A 24,310-nucleotide genomic window follows, 5' to 3' on the forward strand; every position below is an offset into this window, starting at 1 on the left:
TCTAAAGCAGTTCGAGACTCGGTTCTTCGTTAAAGCCGAAAAAAGTAGCACATTCTGGGTTACAAGACTTCAGACCAGAAGGTGGCGTTTCCAGTAGAACGAGGGTGAAAATCACGGACTCTGCAGAGATTTGGCTCCAAATAAGAACAATGAATTGCCAAATATCTCAAAATCGTGAATAGATGACGGAGGCGGTATTCGCCTATTGGTCCTCAGTAGTTCCACGATTGGGGATTATATGTTCATATGCCAGTTCATATGTTCATACGCCGTGATGGTAATCTTGGTTTGTAAGTATAAGGCCCATGTTTGTTTCACGAACGTATGAAACGTCTGGAGCTAATGGGCCATTTTGCGATTTCCTACCTCATTAAACCGCCACGTTTAGATAAGACTAGCACACTGATGCGGTGTTAGTTAATCCTAGTAACTTACACTCACACATCTGGGGGTTATGTACGTATGCATGATTGGTCACACACACACACACACACACATATGCAGATGTGTAATGCTGGTAATGCGTGGATGAAACCAATTATGGAACGAGTCTGGACCAGACAATCCAGTGATTGACATCATGAGCATCGATTCACGCTATTGGAATACGATGACCTGCATCAACCAAATCAGCGAGCCTGACCACCCGATCCCGTTAGTCGCCTCTTACGACAAGCATAGTCGTCTTTTACGGCAAGCATGGGTTGCTGAAGACCTATTCTACCCCTGGTCTACCAATTACACGTTATTTTTCAACATGGAGAAAATGAACTTGAGTCATACCTTTGGTGGCTTCATGGATCTGATGACGCAGCAGCAATGGACCTACAGTTGGACGGGTTGCGTCCCTTGGGCGTGCCAGAATCCTAAGATCGTTTCTCCGAAAACCAAAATGATTTTGGTTAAATATCATCAAGCACATAATCGTGGTTTCAGCACAGTGAATGTGTCAGAGCCGCATCACTTCGATCACTTCTAGACTTTCCTGCAAAGTTAAGCTGACACGATGGAAAAAACCCTGTAAAACCGTTCACAACGGCGTTAAACACAGCCAACTCATTCACTCACTGTACGGAGAACTTCAAAGGTCAGGATGACAAGTCATAATACGACATTGAATATTGGAGTCACTGCATGCCAACTGTATAAGGATATATCCAGTTATAGCAGTTTAATGGTTGACAGTTCGGTTTTGAAGTGTCAGAGTAATCACCGTAATACATGCAAAGTTTCAGTTTCGTTGGTAGATTAGTTCCTTGTGTAAAACATGAAATGAAATGGCTTCGGACAGGCATTGTGTTTGTTTGATTGGACCAAATAATCCAGTGATTGACATCATGAGCATCGATCCACGCAATTGGGATAAGATGACATGCATCAACCAAGTCAGCGAGCCTGACCACCCGATCCCCTTAATCGCCTCCCACGACAAGCATTGTCGCCTCTTTCAGCAAGCATTGCTTGCTGAAGACCTATTCTAACCCGGATCGACAGTCATTGCCCTTGACATCAAAGAGTTTTAATAGCATTTGAACGAAATCTCTTTATTTGAGGTCAACATATCAAATGGATAGTGTTCTTTTGAACACAGTAACAAAAATAAGGTTCTCCTATAATAATATCGTATACATCGTAAACTTGCTACCCTCACAAGTTTGTGCCGGTCGTGGAAGAAATACCTTAGGGCGTCTGTTAACTTAAATCTTATGATCAAATTAGTTGAAACCTTTGTTAGTTTGTTTGTTTGTTGTTTAACGCCGCACTCAGCAATATTTCAGCTATATGACGGCGGTTTGTAAAGAATCGAGTCTGGACCAGACAATCCAGCAATTGACATCATGAGCATCGAGATTAAGACACGATGACATGCATCAACCAAGTCAGCGAAACTGTCCACCACATCCCGCTAGTGTCCTCTTTCGACAAGCATAGTCGCCTTTTACGGCAAGCATGGGCTGCTGAAGACCTATTCTGACCCGGATCTTCACGGGTCGAAGACTGATGTTCAGAATAATTACGCATCACTTTAACATATGTATGAATATAGTTACATAAAAACAATATAAGTAGGACCGAAAACGTGTGATACATTAGTGTAACTTCAGTTACTTTGATTAAAGGAGATTTAAGGTGCAGTGGTTTGTTAGGTAAGTGTGCATGTAGCAGGAAAACAAATAAGGTATAAATTCCATTGCCATGAGTCGTCACGTGTAGAGATACTTTAGTCTGATAGTTCTGTTAAACGCATATCATAGATGTATGTGATACTCGTACATGACAAATTTCCAATCGACACAAATGTGGATGAACTGGGGTAATGACATACTTTAACACTAAAACTACCATGATCATGACAGCCCAATCTCTGCATAATACAATGTTCTAGATTTTGGCGGTGGATTGGTTGGGAGCATTGATAAAAACTTTGATTTAAAAGTCTTTAACTACCGATTATATATTTTGCTTCCCAGCTTGGGAACGTGGTATGGAGCATGTGTGTTTAGGTGTAGTCTAAAACGGGGGTTAATGCTATCATAAATAGAAAACCAGATCATACGGGTTTCAACTAACGTTAAAAAGAACAAATAAAAATTTAACAATGCAATATTGATATATGCATATTCACATTACAGTTATGATTCACGGTAATTTTGGCTTACAGTAACGCGATATTGAATAATAAAAAAATATGTAGTTCATTTGGAGCACCCATATATATTTTTATTTTAGCACCCATGGATATGATATGGAGCACCCATAAAACAATGACAGATGTGATGAGATGAAATAATACATTTGACTATTCTTTAAACGAATTTTACACCACTTTAATTCGATTGTACTGAGGTGTGGGGGTATACACATACGTATAGAAAGAGCGTCATACGAAACGATTTTAAACATAGTACTTAATACATAAAAAATGCACATTTCTAATGCGCCATGGTACTGGTACAAGCTCATAGCGCTACATTATGAAATTATGAAAAACAGAAACTGAATTTTGGCATCGTAAAGATGTGATTTCAAAGATTTGAAAGATGTGATTTCAGTTTCGATCGAAAAGTGATAAGACTAATGCCCGATTTGATAATTTGATGTCAGGGGGTAGAGAGTTCCCACACTGGAGTTTTGATTTTGTATCTGGAGCTGAGATAAACGTAAGAAGAACGATCAGTTCTTTTTGAAACGATACGTGTATCATGAAGAAATCTGTGTCAAAATAACGTACCGAATATTTTTACGTACACTGACATTATTTTTGTCGTGCTAGTATTCATATTATACAATTCAAAGGTAAATTCTTTGAATAAATGGAAAAGACACAAGATTAGTCCACATACAAGTAAAACTGTATAACTGCAATGTTTTACAAATCTAAACTCTAAAATTTTGAACCTTGAAAATGTTACACTGATTTACTCATCTACATGTAGTCGGCACAACAAAATTCAAAATATTTTCCAAAATACACATATTATGAGAGTCATTTAACTAATTACACCCTCTCAGTACTCTGAATCTAACGAAACCTTGTTTTGTATTGACACCATATAGAACAAACCAAGGAAAATCTTATTTAATCCTTCTGATTAATTTAACAATAATGTCAGTGTTTTGGGTCAGTTTACTTTCCCTTCTGAATTTCCAATGAATACCATGATCATCAGTCATGCATAGTCTATTTTATGCAACATGAAATTATTCAAAGTCAAAATAAGATGAACACAAGGAATCCTATCCGTCACATTAGGTTGCCACTCTATCACTTAAACTTTTAGTGTGCAACACTGTAATACATAATTTGATCCCTTCAATAACAGTTTACCTTTAAGGGTAGTATAGCATACCTGCATCTTACCTATACGTCAAGCCTTATCAACATTTCGCAAATCGAGCGTTCCTAGTTGTGATTAACCACAGGTTTATCAACTTGGATGTATCTACAGTCTACACTGTAAGTATGATTTCAGGCACAATGAAAATAGTGTACATGCTTTCATAAACCATGGAGTTCTCCTTTTACGATTTGTTGACATTACAATTCAGTTGACAATCAAATTGTCCAAAAATCTTTCATGAATTCAAAGGATTGATTAGCCTTCTGTTAGTCTAGTTGTCCCATTATTTCAATCTGTAGTGTATGACCCCGTTTTGTCCTAAGTTTTCAGTTTGACGTGGCAGTCATATTCAATGTCGGATCACTGAGACCATATCATTCAAGGTTGAGATTTCACGCTCCTACAAATCTTTGCTTACCCATCCATCGGACGATTGATAAAGGACGGATCGATATTGAATCTAATTCTAAGCCACTTCTTTGCAAACGACCCGTGGAGCCAGTTATGGGAATGTAAGAGTTCTTGCATTATTGGAGGTAGTGTTTTGCCTGTAAAGTTGCTACTGTAGTCAGTGCAACTGCAACCACAAGACTTTATCTTTTCCAAAGGATTTGACGTATGGAACAAGTAACTCCTGTGACTGGACATCTAATAGAAGGCATTCCCCTTGGAAGATCAACATTGCCGAGGTTTACATTTCTTCTGAATGTTTGGCGGATCATTGTGTGTTTTCCTCCTACATCACTGTCTGTAGTTGCTGAAAGAAACAATGGTTATGCTGATATATAACTGAAATACGATAAATATTCTCAGTCAACAGCTTCTGTTAATACTCCGTAGCAATACGAACCGAGGCATCATCTGAACATACAACATAGACGCTCACCAGATACTACTGTGGCCTAAACTGTCAGCCAATCACAACGTCGAAGTCATGGTCATCCTCATTAAAATAGGACTTGTAATATAAACGAAATGTGAAGCAACAATTTCACTAAGAAAGTCAAAGACACCGAGTGTCCGAAAACGTACGAAGATGCACTATCCTCCCAGTAACACGTCCTAAAAAGTAGTTCTCACTCAAGTCACATGAGGATGACAATTTTAAAACTGCTTACTCCAGCAGCTTTATCGTTAGGTTAAAACAATACAGATGTATTCTTGACGATTAAAAAACCTATCAATACTTCTGATTGTTATCCATTACAGTGAGTTGGGTTTAACGTCGCTTTGAACAGTATTTCAGTTACATGTATACACCTCGTCATAAATATCGCACCACACATTTTAATGTAAAAGTAGAAAATATAATTTTCGGTTTTTTAAACTACAAGTACAGATTTCATATACTACACCATCTGTGAACATAATATCACAAACACACCCTTTTCCGAGCTGCACGTGCATGCTTGCGTTGAGCATGCTTGTACCGGGGGTCGGTTTGCTAAAAATGCAGTATGCACATCGCCTCTTTTGGCGTATGTTATGTTGGCAGGCACAGCTAAAATTTGGTTTTAGGCATAAATTAAGCTTTATTTTGACCAACCAGTGAAATGCCCAAGCGTCCAGTGCCTCTGAACCAAAGATGGCAAATTATTGGTATGCACCAGACTGGTATGTCATATCGTGCTATTGGAGCACAACTGAACATTAATCACCCTGTCATCAGCAGGCTAATACGTAAGCATACTGCTTCCGGTGAAGTGAAGGATGCACCGAGGTCTGGACGTCCCAGAAAAACCAATGACAGGAAAGATCGTGCTCTCGTATGCTAAGCCAGACGAAGCCCAAAGTCCTCTTAGTGTACACAGCTGCGACATGGATGGCATCCATACAACAGAGTGTCCATGGGCACCATCAGATGACGCCGAAATTCTGCAGGATTGAGAGCAAGACGGCCAATCAGACGTCCACTCCTCACAAATCAGCACCGCCATGCCCGTTTAGCCTGTTGCCAAACATGTGCTCGCTGGAACCTGAGGAGATGGAGAAGCATCCACTGGTCCGATGAAAGCAGATTTCTGCTGCATCATACAGACGGGAGGGCACGAGTTTGGAGGCAGAGAGGCACAGCATATGATCAGAGGAACATTCAAGCTGATGATCCATTTGAGGGTGTATCCGTCATGGTGTGGGGGTGTTGTCCCTACGATTGTAAACTTGACCTCATCACAGTTCCCGGAACACCGAATGGACAGAGGTACCAGAACTTGATCCTTGACGGTGCTGTTGTGCCTCATTTCGATAACCATGCTCTCGCCACACGTCCAGTCTTCATATAATAACGATACGATAATGCCAGACCACATCGTGCTCGAGCCGTTGTTCAGCATCTCCAACACAACGCCATTGACCTATGATTGTGGGTTCGAATCTCGGTTCGCCCCGATTATGTTTCTAGGTTTGTCAGCACCATACCCGTGCTCGTGGGTTTCACCGAAGTGGTAAACGTCTGAGACCTGCATCACTTCGGGCTTTCCTCCCACATTAAGCTGACACGCCGCGATATAACTGGAATACTGTTAAAAGCGGCGTTAAACCCAACTCACTCACTCACTCACTCAACGCCATTGAGACACTACCCTGGCTTGCCAGAAGTCCAGACATTAATCCTATTGACCATTTGTGGGACATTTTGGGACGTAGGGCGAGAGCAAGGGATCCTCCAGTTCAGAACCTTCAGGAATTGAACTTTAGTTTGCTACAATTAAACCCTCAATTAGTGCACAAATTCGGTCTTGTGTTGTCAATTTTCTGACTGAACGCTCACATGAGGCCATACAAACAGTTTCATGTGCTTTTCTAAGCACCATTTTTATGAGGTTGAAGATCCAGTTAAAAGTGGGTGGTACGATATTTATGACGAGGTGTATATATCACCGCGTGTCAGCGAATTGTGGAAGGAAAAACGGAGGTGATGTAGGTCTGACACGTTTACCACCATTGGTGAAACCAACGAGCATAGGGATGGTGCTGACAATCCTAGAAACATAATCGGGCGGGATTGGGGATTTGAACCAATGATAATAGGTTTCTGGAATGCTCAAGCTCAACTTTTTTCTTAAGTTGCGTCAGTAAGCGGTGCCAGAATGAGCTCACCGCAGGTTGAAAAAAATAATTATCCTTGTTTTTTTAACGCCATTACTCATGCTCCTGGGTTTCAACGTGCTTTTCTTACGCATTAATCTGACAGTTCATGATAAAACTAAATTACTGTTCAGAGCGGCGGTAAAATCACTCAAGCTCGCTCAGACCAGCTGTACAGATGATCGATACATGTCAGTCGTTGAGTGAGAGAGCCTTAGACGCCTCATACCCGTGCCCCTAAAGTCGAATGATTTACCGCTTGTCGAGGCGTCTTTTCTTAAACATTTTAAGGGACAAACATCCTGCATTACCCTTGATTATTATATCTCCATTATATCGATATTACATATCCTGGACGAATCCGCCAACATGATATTATCCTGACTTAACACGTAGCTATAGTGGCGGATAAGCAGGGATGGAGAAAGAAATCGTTGTGATATATTTCACATCTAGAAGAAGAGAATTTATTGAAAAACAAAATGATGAGAAAAAATGAACCTACCTCTTGCTCAATGTGAGCATTTTGGTCTTCACGACGTCCAAGCTGTTCAATTCTCGTCCTACATGTACGTCTGTACTTCCTAACACATAGCGGTAACAGTGGTGCAATACTTTGTCACAAATATATTTTCTGTAATAATAATCTTTGTGTTTTACAGTACAGTTTTCATTTAAGCTGTATAGTAAATAATCACACGAAAAAACAGAACAGTTTTCAGCTTGCCTTGAATTTTTATGTTCACAGAAAATGAAATTCTAGGTTCGAGATAGTAAAATTCAAAATTGTTCAGCCATAATACAGAAAGACTCGACAAATGTCACGTTGAATTTGCCCAAGAGAAGTACAGGGAGGTTACAGCAGTCTCTTAATGCCAATTGGCAGCTTCAGGAATCGTGTAATTTCATTGGTTAATGACGCATTGCTGGAACTACAATTTCCCATCCATCATGTTCTTTCATCTTTTTCCACAAACAAATACAAGACACATGTTTACGTTTACGACAAAGAAATGCACAAAACATATTAATTACATTGTTGTCTCCGATAAAAGTAAACGGAAATCTGGTTAGAAGAGTAGTGAACATAAAACATAGGTGGGCATCCCTCGTTTTAAACTATGTTTCATTCCAGAAACAGTGACTTCAGTGTCTGCCACGCCCCAACATTTTGGTCTAAATCAATAATTTGTGGATGATTTGATGGATAATGATTTCTTTGATGAGCCCGAATAACATCCCTGATGTTCCTAAACAAGCAGAAAGATTTGTTGGTGTACACGATGGCGACACTGACAATTTTTTTGGCAAAAATGTAAATGCAAACATTACCCAATATGCGAGTTGTCAAAACGTTTCTTTCACACAAATTGAATGAGCAAAGCCCAATTGAAGTTATCCCTCCCGCTGAACTTAATATGATCAAATTCAAATGTTTCATTGGCGTTGGGAAACAGCATGGTTCCGAGTACGAGCCTAGCTCACTCATTTGATTTAGGAGCAGTTTAAACGCAACGATTATGGTTTCTCACTTTCCGAATGAATTGACTGTTCCAAAATGAGGGATGTCATCAACTCAAAAACAATATCACTGAAAAAAAACAAACAGGGAAAGGGTAACCTCTTACCCCACAGTGCGGAAGCGATTTTCACCAGAACAGTGAAATAAAACAACGAGATGCAGGCCATCATGTCGTCCAGTCATCGTGTATAAGGTGTTCCGCGACTTGAGACCCAATACATTTTCGGGGAGGGAAGATCCATTCTACCTCGCAACAAACGCTAGAAGGTGTTCCAAATCTGACGTAACCTGGTTCAAAAGGCAGCCAGTTGGGAAAATCGAACTTGGTGCACTTGTGAAAAAAACATGGCTTCCAAAGCCAACCTATCATCCCACAAACGTATAAGTGATCACAGAGCTAGGAAACACACGATGCAATCACTGTCTGGAAAGTGCGTTCACGCCCACCAAATTATGAAAGTGTCCGAGTACACAAATATACAATGATCTAACTGAAGACAACACCATTGTATCTCCAACATTTTGTCCAATTACAATGCACGCAGTGACCCCGTCAAACTTCTTTCGGATTCCGCTCGACCTGTGTCAATCAGTGCTATCCCAACCGTTGAAAGATCTGACCAATTCGCATGTTGTTCCAGTATCCACCTCGATAAAAACATGATTTCGTGATATCTTCACACGAGCAGCACGCACCTACTGATATGACCCTCTGCTTGTTTTCTGGCCCGATCTTCGGCGACGTATCCAATATTTGCAAACCTGCTGAGTCGGACGTTGGGTCTACTGCCCCCAAACGTCGCCGCATTGTCGACATATTTTCGGACTCAGAATGAACTCTTGCTCCAATGTTCTTGTTTAATAAACATTTACGTTTAACTTCCGTGAAAATGCTACATACACACTCTGGCCGAGATCTATAATATCAGTTTAAAGTCAAGGCCACGCCACATATATTCCAATATTCGAGTTTGAAATATTGATTCTTGTTTTAAAATGTGAGACATATGCTCACTTGAGTGAGTGAGTATGGTTTAACGCCGCTTTTAGCAATATTCAAGCAATATCACGGCGGGGGACACCAGAAATGGGCTTCACACATTGTACCCATGTCGGGAATCAAACCCGGGCCTTTTGCGTGACGAGCGAACGCTTTAACCACTAGGCTACACGACGAACTATTTCGCATTCGCGGAATCTTAGTATTGAGTGTAAACTGTGTGTGATCAGGTAAAATTCGGCGAATTTTATGACGTTTCAACCGCGTATGAATATTATGAAATGCGAGTTCGCCTCTGTTATAAGAATTAACTGTTTCTAGTCATTTCATCTTCTTATTTTTAAAAATTGACGACGGTTATAAAAACAATATAACTACTCGTGACGAGGAATGACGGATTGTCTCACCCTGGTGAAATTAAAATCAAGCCTCGGGACTTACAACATTAATTTCACTCGGGACAGATAATCCGTCATTCCTCGTCTCGCGTAAACAATTGTCTATTTCCCCACCATACAACAAAACACAGAGAACTACCAAACTACAGAACAGTGGGATGCAGTGCACAGAAACCATACTTAAATAACACATGCTTGAAAGAGTAAAACCCGAGCGAATCGCAACTGAAAATGAAGTTAAAATAGTCAGTTATGTTTGCGAGCCCTTCTAGCATAGGTGAGGTCGGAGTCGGAAATGAATGAAGTCATACGTCGCACCTTTATTTATATGTTACTCCTTTGCGCCAACTATTACGGGACTACGTCTGTTTGTTTGACTTCCTATATATTTGCTTTCCTATTCATCCCTCTATCTATAGAAATAATATGTCCTTTTGTCAAACGAGCGGGTGGAGAAAAATATGAAAAAGAACAAAAATGCCTTTGGTTGAGAATATAAATAGCAACTTCAGGGATCCGATACGTGCAACATGGCACGTTTTCCCTAAACGCATGTGCGCATTATTTAAAGACTTCACTTTTTTTATTTTTATATTTGAGAGGGACGGAAACATAGGCCCTGCGCAATTACAATATAAAATATACAAATTCTGAAATCTTCAGGCTCGGGATACTTGATCAACATGCTTTCCTGGGAACGCCCCTTAGGGAATCGCGTATTTTTATTAACCCCAATTTGTATCCCAGATTATTTCATGTCCGGTATGTAGACACAGAGGATTTTGTGAACACCCTATGTATGTAGGAAGCTTCAGATCCGACCAACCTTTAGAGAGTTATTTTTATGAAGTAGACACACACTTAACAACATTTCACAGATGGATAGACCAATTGGCATAACATAAACAAAAGTAAACACTGAGCATCAATACTTACCAAAAAAGAATCATAAACACAGCTACAATTACCAGGATAGATGCTGTTGTAATACAGATTACAGTGATCCAAGAACTCTTTGCTGCATGAAAGTAAAAAACAACATACAAGTGCACCTTTAAACAGAGCTCCAGATAAGCTTTTGGTGTTTTGGGTATTTTACCCATGCATTTTAAAATCATAGGGTATCAGTAATTCTATCTGGGTATTCACATTTCTGTTACCCACTAGTTTTTACACATGTGGGTATTCAAGTTAAATGTTTAAAAACACTTTTCATCTAGTCCCTGCAAACTGGTGTCGTGTGGGTTCGAGAGCTTTATAGGACTCAAAAATACCACGATACTTCCGCAAGAAAGTGTGATGGCAAATGATCAACATGATGTAACTGTCATTGTAGAGTTTGGCAAGGTTGACGGAATTCCCGTTTATAATTTCAAAATAAGTTGCTGATTTGCTAATCGAATACGCGGGGTTACTTCACAATATTTTGATGATACGCACAAGTTTTATTTTTGTAGCGTATCTGTAATGTTCGCTGCGTATTTGATACGCTTGGATTTTATTTTACTGCGCATTTCTGCATTTCTGATGCGTATTTTACGCAGATACGCAGCTTATCTGGAGCTCTGACTGTAAATCTTGGAGTGAATGCGGTTTCACACATTAAGACAGCGATATCCCAACGACCTGTAAAGTAACGCCCACGCCAGCGGAACGTGGCGACATACAATCAGCCACGTCGCTGAAACTGACCAGTCGATCTCTTAAGTGATGACCCCATGAGCATTGGTATGGAGGTGACAAACCCAATAACATAATCCTGCCGGAAATGGAGACAATTGGATAACGATGAGGCGCAAAAGGGACACAACTCTGTTGCTCTCGTGGTAAGCATTAAAAGAAGACAGGGTTTCTGTAAGCATCTATTCGAGCTACCACCGCATAAGTTCTCAATACATGTACATAGGTTCAGCACCAAATCCATTGTGGTTTCAGAGGATATATGAATAGTGCTGAGGCAATGCTGGTCACAAGGTACATTCCTATTACAGAATAAATAGGAAAAACTATGATTTCGTTATGAAAAGCTCCGCTGTAGAAATAACGATAAAGCTTTAGTTCTCGGGTCCAGTTCAAAACAAAACGTAGTAAAACACCTTTAACATGTATTTTTGGAAACCTGTTTTAAACATGTTTATGCAATGCCCATGTAAGGCTCAGCCTGGTCCAACATATAACTGTAGTTTCCTGTTCCCTCTGTCGCCTGGTTTCTGAGGAAAGGAATCTTAATCATTAGTTTGAAATTTGTTTTTTTAATTGAGAACAAAGAGAGCCAATCGTTCAGATTCAAAGTTCCGCTACACACCATACCACCGGTCCATCATTCTGGACCTGTGGTATCTGTGGACATGATTTAATGTATAAGTTTTTACAGTCACTTTATTTGATTAAAATGCCAAACAATCCCGAGTCTTATTTTGTAGTTCTAGACATGCTCCTTACGTTCATCCATTACGCCGATTATGGAGGAAGACGTGCGGCGGTCATTGGGAGCTGGAGTGAGTGAGTGAGTATGGTTTTACGCCGCTTTTAGCAATATTCCAGCAATATCACGGCGGGGGACACCAGAAATGGGCTTCACACATTGTGCCCATGTCGGGAATCGAACCCGGGTCTTCGGCGTGACGAGCGAACGCTTTAACCACTAGGCTACCCGACCGCCCCATATGGGGAGCTAGAAATGTCAGAAGTGTCCATTACATCACCTCACTTCAGTTGACACTCCAGCTCACTTTGAGCTCAGCTCAGTCCATTTGAGTTACAATGGCGTTGATCGGAGCACATGTATGAAGTCTCCTTCTTTGTGGTTTGCATAATTCCTACTTAGAAATAGTATGTTGTAATCCTTAGATGATCCATCATGATTTACAAGTCTTGCTATCATAACAAATCACATCAATGGTGAGGTGAAATTGGGTTGAACGTCGAGTTCAAGATTATTGCACTCATATAGCCACGTGCATCCACGTGTGTGTGTGACTGCTTGTACGAGTCCGGACTGATGCCGATATATTTAAAGTGTTGGCCCTGAGATACCATACCGCATTTTAACATGAATACCCAACTCAGACACAGTATACCGACTACGCGTCGACCAGTCCTTGTTTTAGCTCCTTAATGCCGAGAGCCAGACATGGTAACAACAAGTACCATCATTTAACGTCTTTCGGTATAACGCGGCCGGGGATAGAACCCCCGGCCGCGGACGGACGCTTTACCACTAGGCCACGGCGGTTGTAAAATCACATCAAAAGTTCAAAAATACTTTACAAACCCTAAAAATATGTTATATAACATATAATTCAGTATTTCATTGTCTTTCAGTTTGAGATAAAAAACATCGACAATATGAACGTCCAACAACGTCAAATTTACACAATATATATTATGAATGGTATCCTGATCCGTGGCAAAATCCGATGGGTGTGTTCTATACAAGCATTACCAGAGATTCATTACCTGACACGCACTGTCCTGCATCATCCAAGTCGCCTGCACGGCATCGTCTGCATGTTCCATTGTTCTGACAGCAGCTCCTACACTGACGGACAGGGCAGGGTGTGTCACAGTGTGTCCCATACCATCCATCGCGACATCCAGCACAACTTCCATCACTGTTACACGAGTTGTTCACACAGTTTCTGCTACACTGATACTGACAAAAGGCTCCCCAATATCCTCCCTCGCATGACAAACATTCACCACTATCATTACACGTTGTACACTTCGGCTTACAGGAGACTTTACAGTAGGGAGGCTGCCAGCCTCTGACACAGCCTTTTGTACAAAGAGGAAGGTCAGAGTCACTCTCCAGGACACAATCTCTGTCAATGCATTGATCAGTGCAGTTGCCATCACACGCAGGACCATAATAACCAACGTTACAATGGTTAAGACATGTCCCATTTGAATAACACGTATTATTTCCGCATCCAGTAGAACAAGACTTGTAACAAAAAATTCCATATAGTCCATCCTCGCATCCCAAATGACACGAACCGTCACTGTACAAACAGATGGAGTTCCTGCAATGATTACTACAATTGTTTTCACACCTGCTTCCCCACCATGTGGGTTTACAACCATCGGAGCATCTTCCGCGTTCACGGTCACAAAGAGTGTTGCCATAGCTCTCTCTGCACTGAAGTGGACATGCAATTGAACAGTTTATGGAATAGTATCCAGGGCTACACTGTTGACAAATACCAGTTGTTTGGTTACATCCTCCAATGTTACAGTTTTGACATTGGTCATTGCAGTCGTTGCCAAACCAGCCTCTCTCACAATACCGACAAGAACCTGATTCAGATGGCTCAACACAGTGCTCCGTGGTTCCCGCCTTCAAAATTCCAGCTGTTGGAAAAAAAGTAACCGTTATAATAGATCTGTTTGCGTGGACACTTACATGCAAGACTATTCTTTGGTCTGAATATAAATAATGTATGATAGTTGTTTTCTACGGATTGGGCTTTTACTCGTGTACAACAAACATCACCAAGGAACATCATTTCGTTTTCTGGATGGAAGATCAGATCGTTTTTTTACAAAAAGAAATAATCGAGTGAAAGATCTAAAGGGATGTAAACTTACAGACATGCAATACTGTGGTGACGGCTCGCCTAAGGGACACAGCAGTGAAATGAGGCGCCTTGGGCGAATGGGCAAACATTCCGGGTGTTTGGAATTTAGTCTATAATGTTTAATATAAATGCCAGCACACAAAATCGATTAGGTGCCCCACTCTGAGAGTGTGGGTTCGAATCCCGGACGTGACTCAACCCTAAAAAGTACGAGAATCTGTACTTTACTCAGAAAGTGTAATCCCAAATATAACATTTGTTACATTTGACCACTTTCTAAAAGGCATTGTGTGTTCATAGCTTTCGGCCATGGGAGCCATGCCAATTTACTCTTGTCAGAGGGGTACACAAAGTACGTAATCTAGACTACCATTTGTGGGACTTTCATTTTTGTCATTTACAAAAGCCCAAGCGTCACGACACACTTATTATAGGGGCACATGCATGATGTCACTATGTGCTGCGAATGAATGCTTACCTCAGGTGCAACGATCACGGGTTCAGATTCGATCAGATTATGAACCTTGAAATATATGCACAGTGCCAGTGGTCGTTACAACACCAGCAAAACCTTTTCTTCATGAAAAACACGCAGCTACCATCATACTCACACTCTATTATATATTTACAGCACATAGTTATAAACGTTATAACCGTATTGAACATAGAGACATTTCGAAGATATAATTTTATGTAATAATCAAGATTTTTTCTCCGGGAATGATATAGCAGAGTTCAGATACGTTGCACAGGCTGTATAATATATCGACAGATATATTTAATTATTGCCAAAAGCCAGTTCTGCAGGGAGATTATGTATTGGTGTTGGTAATGTCATAACAGACTGACTGTTTGAGTAGTGGTTTGTAAATACCATTCTAAGCCTTCATACCAATTTTTATACCATGCGCTTACGTTTTTCAATATGTGTATCAATATCACCTATGCGTTAAATAATTTTGTTGCCTCATTTCTGTGATTTAATAATTTATAATCAAATTCCCTCGGATGTAATGTGTCTTGATATTTAAAATAATTATTTAAAAAAGTACAGATTCAAACAGCTAGTGGTAGGTTTCAAATGGATAAATCATTTAAATAATTCGAATAGACAAACATATCCCAGATTGTATTCCCCAAAAGCTTATAATCAATACATGGATTAAACGTCTGCTGTTCATGCCTTTGACTCACGTTCGTTTCCACATAGGTTCATTCTTTTTATTACCACTTTAGTACGGTAAGTTGCAATGCAGTTGTTTCTGATGGTTGAATAGATATGTGGCCAAGTCATGTTTTAAGTATTTGTACATAAAAGTTAGATATTTTAGATGTTTCATTTTAGCTTTAAACTTTACAAACAGTACCCTACAATCCCTGAAACCCTTTAGAGTTATACAAGCCCTCAATACAATAAGCCTATCCCTGCACCCTGCATTTAACAATAGCCACCTTACTGGGTCAGGCCAGGTTCTGACCCATGCGTATGTACACTGCACAAGTTTCTTTTGTCTGTCTGCTTTAGTTTCTCTGGTCAGCTTACTATCTATTGTGTATGTAGTTTTAAAGGTTTCTGTCCCGCATATCCTGTAGGCAGTCATACACATTTATTCGAGGAGGTCACTTTAATTTATATTTGATCGTTTTCCTAAATATCAGCCCCTTGCTGATTGTGGATGTGGAACATTGTGTGCATTCATGGAACTCGATATTTGTGTATTAAGGATTTCGTTATCCAGGTTAGTTTATGTGGTCTTAGTATATCATATACTGTATATATGGTCTTGTACATATTGTATTTCTTACGAGGTGTTAGATTAATGCATCAGTGTACAATTAAACCTAGCTGGTAGTTAAAGTAAAGTAGGTATTTCAACTATCAGTACAGTTGGTTGTATGTAGAATTTATTTCATTTCAATCTAAAATGTATCGTATTGCACCTATACAGTATGGTATCTACTTAAATACTTCATTACTAGTATACACTTTACGAAACTAAATTCGGGATCTGATTTACTTCCATGGGACGATGCCAGTCACGTTTGGACTCTAATGGTGGTCACACAAGATATTGAGAACAGATGACCTTCACCTTGAACATCTAATGTTCCATGTATGCCATATGGAACAATCGATTTCACAACACACACACAATACACAACTAAAATCAATTTTGCGTTTCTGTTTTTGCAGAGTATACTTCTCAATTCAAAAACCCCAACCTTCCAGTACTCAACCCGTTTCACAGCTTTTAACTATTCCATAATTTGTCCAAGCAATTGTAACACAGTACATATCTAAATCGCTACCCCCCGCGTCAAGGCTTATCTTAATAAAGTACAAAACCAGGAATATTTTGAGTCCATCCCTTACTCTGGTGACATTTACACCTGTGAGAATGCACAGGACAGTGTGAGGTCATCACCTCGGGACAGGTGTTAGGTACTTACCTCAGGCCATAGGCCATTTCATACATGCATGAATAAGTTCATTATCAATTTAGCTGTAAAAGTACCTTTACATGCCAATCACAGTTCAGGTAGGATAGGCTAGATTAGGAACATTTGCGTTATTTTGATATATGCTATTGTCATAGCCATATTTATTAAATGAAGTCAGAAAACCATTTTCCGAGCATTTCCGGAGGTAGTTTTAGTCTGGGCTAATGCCGATCTCATAGTGCTAGCCAAATCAGATACCATACTGCAGTTAAACATGAGTACCCCACACAGACACAGTATACCGACTCCGAGCCAACGAGTCCTGGTTTAAGCCCCTTAATGCCGAGTGCCAGGAAGGGTATCAACAAGTACCTTTACATGTCTTTTGGTATGACACGACCGGGGATCGAACTCACGACCTTCCGCTCTCGAGCAGACACTCTACCAATATACCAGGGAGGCGGTCCACATTGTGTAAAATTTATAAGAGTATATATTATTACATGCATTAGGTAAGTCCCATTGGCTTTGAGAGCCGATCACCAAAGTTCTGCGCCAATGATATGAACGAAATAATGAACTCTTGAAACGTATTTCAGTATAGAAATGTGCTCATATCCCTTTTAAATTATAAGTTTCCCTTACTTGTGGTTGATAGTATAATTACACCAATGAATGCACAGATGTTCATTGTAAGTAACAATTCGCCTGAGAGCGGCACATCTGTATCCATCTTCGTTATAAATAACACGGGACATCTGAAACAAATATACATTGTGATTAGGCGATAAGGTTAAATGGGGTTGCAGTTACGAGGGCTGGCTGAAAAGTTCTAAGCCTAAGTGGGATATCTCAATCGGATTGAAACAAACATTTGCCACCAATCAGTACAATCATTTAATGAATCATAGACATAAGAACTGCAACTGTAGTGTTATTATTGTCTTTGTACCAGACCATCTTGTGAACCTACCCATTGAAATCACCAGAAATGGACAAAACTGGCTGTAGGGCAGTCATCAAGTACCTGCAACTGAAAGGGCTAACTCCAACACAGATACATGCTGACATGGTCTCCACTTTAGAGGATGATGCCCCTTCCTTTTCCACTGTAAAGAAGTGGGCTGCGGAATTCAAGCGTGGCAGAGAGAGCCTTGACGATGACCCGCGTCCAGGAAGGCCTTCAACAGCAGCCATTCCGGAAAACATTACCCGGGTGCATGACATGGTGATGGCTGATCGACGATTGACCACTCGACATACTGCCAGTGTTGTGGGCATCTCTCATGAGAGGGTTGAGCACATTATCACCAACGAGTTGGGAATGACAAAAGTTTCTGCAAGATGGGTGCCAAAGCTCTTGACAGCGGATCAGAAACGTGTCAGATTCCTGACGTGCCGTGACAATTTATGCCGTTTTGAAGCAGATCCCGATGATTTTTTGGCCCGATTTGTAACCATGGATGAGACCTGGATTCATCACTTTCAACCAGAAACCAAAATACAGTTTAAACAATGGAAGCGTCCGGAATCACCAGCCCCCAAAACAGCCAAGTCGGTTCCTCCTGCTGGATTGGTGATGGCTTCAATCTTTTGCGATTCCAAGGGTATTCTGCTGATTGACTATCTTGAAAAAGGCCAGACTATCAACGGAAGATGTTATGCTGACCTAAGACAGTTGCGTGAAGCTATCAAAGCTAAGCGACGGGGAATGCTCACTAAAAGAGTCCTGTTCCACAAAGACAATGCTCCTGTTCACAAATCGGTGGTTGCCATGTCAGCGATCCATGATTGTGGCTTCGAACTCATTGATCATCCCCCTTATTCACCCGATTTGGACTTCCATCTGTTTCCCCCAATGAATAAGGAACTAGCCGGTCGCCATTTTCCTAGTAATGATGACGTCATTTCCGCTGGGAATGACTTTTTTAGGGTGGCTGAAGAAGATTTCTTCTTGACCGGCATCCAGGCCTGGTAGCATCGCTGGCAAAAGTGTGTAAACCTGGAAGGGGACTATGTGGAGAAATAAATGAAAACCATCGACTTGGTAGGGTCTTTCACAGTTAGGCTTGGAACTTTTCAGCCAGCCCTCGTATATAGTGACGTGCATGCATGTGTGTGTGAATTAGAACCGAAACATTATTAAGCGAGTGAGCAGTTATATCACAAGGTGTCAGCTTGATGTGGTTATCAGTTTGTCAGCCTGTAGGGGTTTAAGGCTGACAAGCCAAGTAACATTAGCTTGAAAAACCGGGATTCGAACTCACAATCACAGGTTTATGGCTCGCCTAAACGACGCAGTTCTACAAAAAGTGATGTGAGGTAAAATGGGGAATAACGACGCGTCCAAGATTATTAACTTGTAGCAACGCGTGTACGTGCGTGCGACTAATGCCGATTATATAGTGCTAGCCCACTGAGATACAATGTCGCAGTTTAACATGAATACCCCATTTAGCCCCATTTTTAGGGCCAGGCAGGGTAACAACAAGTACCATCTTTTAACGTCTCTTGGTATGACACGACCGGGCATCGAACCGCCGATCTGCATAGTGAATTGCGACACCTTAGACGACTGAAGATTTACTTAAACGACGCGCCACTGTCCATTGACGTGATTTCAGATACATGTAGGTCAAAGATAGTATATGAGAAGAAAGCCTTACTGTCTCGCCCAGTATAGTGAAGGAATTTGTGCGCCACTTTAAACGCTATTCCAGCAATATCGCGGTGACGAGCGAACGCTACCCAACCGCCCTCTCGCTAGGTATCACCCTCATATTCGAACACATAACAAGCAATACCACAAGGCCGGTACAACCATATTGATTTTAGTCTATCTCTAGAAGCAGCTGCACTATCACACGTTATCAGTGGAATACAGATTCTCCGATTCGATTCCCTCGCTTGGGGTATATACACGTTGCGCATACTATACCCATTGACCTTTTACCTAAATAACATCTGCTAGTGACAAAATTGTTAATCCTCATATTCTTTGAAGTTGGCATTAACGATCAGCCACCTTAAAGAGCTTGTGCAACTACGTCATTCTTCATTAGTATGAACTAGTATTGTTTATAAATAATATAAAATTCCACATTCTCCCTGATTATGTTTCCAGGTTTGTCAGCATCTTTCCGTGCTTAAGGGTTTCAAACAAAGTGGTAAGCGACTGACATCTGCATCATATCAGGGATTCCTCCCAAAACTAGCTGACATACCGTGATAATACCGCAATAGTGTTCAAAGCGGAATAAACCTGTGAAGATCCGGGTTAGAATAGGTCTTCAGCAACCCATGCTTGCCGTGAGTGGCAACTGTGTTTGTTGTAAGAGGCGACTGACGGGATCGGATGGTCTGGTTCACTGTCTTGGTTGAGGCATGTCATCGTATCGAAATTGCGTATATCGAAGCTATAATGTCTGGTTCAGACTCGACTATTTACAGACCGCCGTCATATAGCTGAATGAGGCGTTTAACAACAAACAAAATCTAACCAACCCTTATATTACATTTAAGAATTTTCACTTCAAAAGCCGCAAGCCCCAATCACAATGCACAGGACATAAACGTACTGTAACGGCGACACAACAGGGGAGATTAAACTGCTCTGGCTCTACAATTCCTACAGGTTACACACAACCAAAATTTTCCCATAAACTTCTATAGTAACGTTATATCTTTTTTTAGAAATAACTAGGCTTTCACAGCCATTACATTTACATATATGCACAGTCTGGCCTTGAAGCTGCAATAAAAACACAAATTTTGTCTAGGTTAGCCAGCTCCTTTTCCGAGTACAGGAAGCTGAACACACCAACCCCAGTTCCGCACCAAATGTCGCCTATTTGAAAATATCTGTGTTCACATTAAGCACAAGTCATCTTGTTAAAAAAGTCAGCACCAAATATTGAAAAATATGGATGGATGTACATTTAAAAGGCATAAAAATCTTACACAATATCATCCAATCAGCTGCAGATGTCTCTTGATCTGCACTGAAGGCTGAAGTAGAACCTGTAAATACCCCATCCGGTAGCGACCTCTACCTTCCCTTTTTGTCTGGCTTTACATAAAAAAGAAATCAATTTCATTCTAATTCACTCTGTTCAATCGAAAGAAACAAAGAATGAGTGAGTATGGTTTTACGCCGCTTTTAGCAACATTTCAACAATATCAAGGCGGGGGAGACCAGAAAATGGGTTCACACATTGTACCCATGTGGGGAATGGAACCTCGGGTCTTCGGCGTGACGAGCGAACGCTTTAACCATTAGGCTACCCGACCGCCCCTTGACAAAGAAGGAGGGCTGGCCCATCCTTAGCCTAACTGTTGAAACAGAACTACTACCATTGCATGTTTGTGCTAGCCTGGCAGAAAATGCTTGATATTATCAACCTGTATAAAGTCAAACCATGTATATATCTCAAGTTCCGACTGAGAACCGTACACCGATCCCTGCATATATACGAAGATGCATAATTACAATGAATAAATAAATAAATAAGCGACAAACATCTTTACATGGCCACAAGAAATCTCTTCTTAAAGCAGAGTCGATATTACGATTCCGACTGTCATGACCTGATTGTAATGAATCACTATCGAATAGTGATGATGCCAATAATGTAAATAATGTAAATATATGTCGCAGGTCAAAAGACGGTGATATTATGAACTCTATTTGTACAAACTGTTCATCCGGAGAAGCAGAGGATGAATACCATGTCTTACTTACATGTGAAACGTATTCCCATTTAAGGTATAAATTTCACCCCATGTTGCAAGGTACTTTTCAAGACCGTCAGTTAATGATAAATCTGCTAAACTCTGAAAATCCTGATATGATCCATGCTGTTTCTGTCTTCTTAAAACATGTCTTTAAAATGAGGAATGTGTAACTGGATTTAAAATATGATCATGTACATCACGTGACCATGTTAATATCCAATCTGCATTGTACTATGGGCCTTGATGCCTAAAATACTGTATAAACTGCCTGTCTGTCTGTCTGATGCCAGGCGCTCGCGAAAAGGTGAGCGTATGTAGTTTCAGTTTTGTGTAATATAATCATAATAAATATTTTATTGAAATGAATTTTTCACAAAGGGCAGAATCAATAGTTAAAGGAGATGGAGAAATCACAAGGAAGGCAAGTCAGGTTATCCAAATCAGGGTTTATCATTTCCTTTACGTTTTCGAATTGAACCACAAAAATGATTTAAATGTCACGTATCTTTGATAACTATGATGACGAAGTGTTGGTCTGTGTATGAACTGTTTATTCTAGCGCACCTCGATTCTTCCCATATTCGTCTGAGAACATTATCAAACTGTTTACGTCACTAAACGAACACTGGTTCAACTGTCAAGTCTGGTATCCAGCAGATGACCTTTTGTCATATCCTATATCCTTACAATAAGGGATGTAACATAATCATATAATGAGGCCGTCAATTAATTCACATGAGGAGGTTGCGATGGTTCACTGCAACCATATTCTCAGTCCCATATTAATTTCAACTGGAGGTCCTTATACGATGCTTATGAGATGTCTCCCCGGGCCCATGGCCAGTGTGTCTTATTGTACTTTGTTTAGTCACTTGGATCTGATTGATAAACAAGATCTTTATTGCTATAAAACGGGTATTCCTTCGCGAAGTACATCAGATCACGTGAGCACCTGGATTAAAACATTAAAACATTTGAAAAAAACAAGTTGACGCCTATTTGACATTACACATGCTCTGCAAATCCTGCAATCGATCGAAATCTGCACGGCAGTCGCCACGTTGTTCATAAACCCAATGTCGATTTCGTTGCGCTATTTTGACTTGAGTATGCATAGACTCGTTAGTCCGGCCAAAATATAACTCCATAATTCTCGCCTTGTTCTGCAGGGATGGAAACTGGACTTTTACAGTCAGCTAACTCCCTTGTCTCGGGAAGATGGTATTAGTTGTGGGTTTTCGGTTTAAGTCCTTACTCAATACATCAGCTTTATGAGGACGAATGCATAAAACTAAGTGTGTTTCTTGTCCAACGCGGCACAGCAGAACTCCTGCCATACCACCGCTGCATCATTTTATCTTTACATTAGTCATACGAATAGATGTTCAGCTTAAATTACTGGCACATGGCCGTTCACAGTAAGTTTGTGTTATGTGCTTATGGATGTTGTCACCTATATTCATTTGATGGGCATACTCACCATTGTATTATTCACACCACAACATGTTGGCCTCCTTCCACAAATGGGTGAACATAAAAGTGGAAGTATTCTTATTATTAAGTGGGTAAGAGTGAGTATCAGGTCACGGCGAAGGGCAACATAAATGGGTTAAACGCATTGTACTCATGATGGGAATCGAACCCTGGTCTTTGGCCATCCAAAGCTTTAGCCACAAGGCTATACCACTACTCTCTCTTTGTTTAATCTTGATTGTTTATGTGTTAGGTTTGATATGAAATATATTTAATTGCAATTTACAATGACCTCAGACATGCATATCTTGATATTGTTGAAGACGTGTTAAAATATGGTTAAAGTTCTGTGAATTGCATTTTGTGAATATTTAATAATATATATAAACGCTTGCTTGCTTCTTGTTTAACGCCAGTGATTGACATCATGATCATCGATCCATGCACGCAATTGGGATCGATGACATGTATCAACCAAGTCAACGAGCCTGACCACCAGGTCCTCTTAGTCGCCTTTTACGACAAACATGGGCTGTAGACCTATTCCATCCCGGAATCTTCACGGGTCCTAAACGGATACGATCTGTTCCTACTTTTCTTACCTGTCAAATACACATCATCTTGTGTCCTAAATTAGTCATTTGATACATGAAATCTGCAGCAGTGGATACATAAAAGCGCTACCTTTTGCTTATTGCATTATAGACGTGTCGCTGTTGATAGCTTAAATGCAACGTGCGCCACACGTGTACAGCACATGAACAGTAATTTAAGTCACTTGAATCTAAATATTAAGCAGAATATTTTTAGAAAAGAAATATCTACTCGTTGGTTTAACATTCCCAACAGACGGGGCCAGCGGGCGTGCAATGATAAAAATACCCAATAAGAATGATTACATGTGCGTAAATACTGAAACATACCTGGAACACTGACTGAGCTATACCAGACTGACAAAATGTTTCGTTGGGTGTGATGCAAGTATTCCTTTCTTCTCTCTGACATATACCCTACCCACGCGTTCTGCGAATTCCTACGTGAAGAGATACACGTCGGTGACATCGACTTGTTGTGAGCTAGATATATATAATATATACTTCACAACTGATGTTGTTCACACAAAGCGCCAATTCGAGGCAACGATCTCATTGAATGTCATGACACCTGCTGGTGAGTACATATGTTAAAGTGCACGATACGTAGCAGGAATATGTCGGTTTTGTATTATGAAT

General features: G+C 40.5%; 1 protein-coding gene across 7 annotated transcripts in view; it reads right to left on the reverse strand.

Annotated features, from left to right (window-relative positions):
- LOC124136217 (scavenger receptor class F member 1-like) overlaps positions 1 to 24,110 on the reverse strand; it is a 27,308-nt gene extending 3,198 nt beyond the window's left edge. The window contains exons 1-6 of one of the 7 annotated variants that reach the window (XM_048399600.1): positions 24,002 to 24,110; positions 17,517 to 17,629; positions 13,309 to 14,202; positions 10,786 to 10,867; positions 4,261 to 7,513; positions 784 to 878 (exon numbers count right to left, since the gene is read on the reverse strand). In XM_048399600.1, the coding sequence (XP_048255557.1) occupies positions 7,315 to 7,513; positions 10,786 to 10,867; positions 13,309 to 14,202; positions 17,517 to 17,604 (1,263 nt within the window). In that variant the 5' untranslated portion in view covers positions 17,605 to 17,629; positions 24,002 to 24,110 and the 3' untranslated portion in view covers positions 784 to 878; positions 4,261 to 7,314. Of the gene's footprint in view, positions 1 to 686; positions 7,514 to 8,557; positions 10,868 to 13,308; positions 14,203 to 17,516; positions 17,630 to 24,001 lie in introns of those variants that run through there. The other 6 variants (XM_048399599.1, XM_048399601.1, XM_048399602.1 and 3 more) reach the window with 6 other exon arrangements.
- Between the last annotated feature and the right edge of the window lie 200 nt (positions 24,111 to 24,310).

This window comes from Haliotis rufescens, unplaced genomic scaffold (genome assembly GCF_023055435.1).
Source record: "Haliotis rufescens isolate VD_foot unplaced genomic scaffold, xgHalRufe1.0.p SCAF_2, whole genome shotgun sequence".
Classification (NCBI taxonomy): Eukaryota; Metazoa; Mollusca; class Gastropoda; order Lepetellida; family Haliotidae; genus Haliotis; species Haliotis rufescens.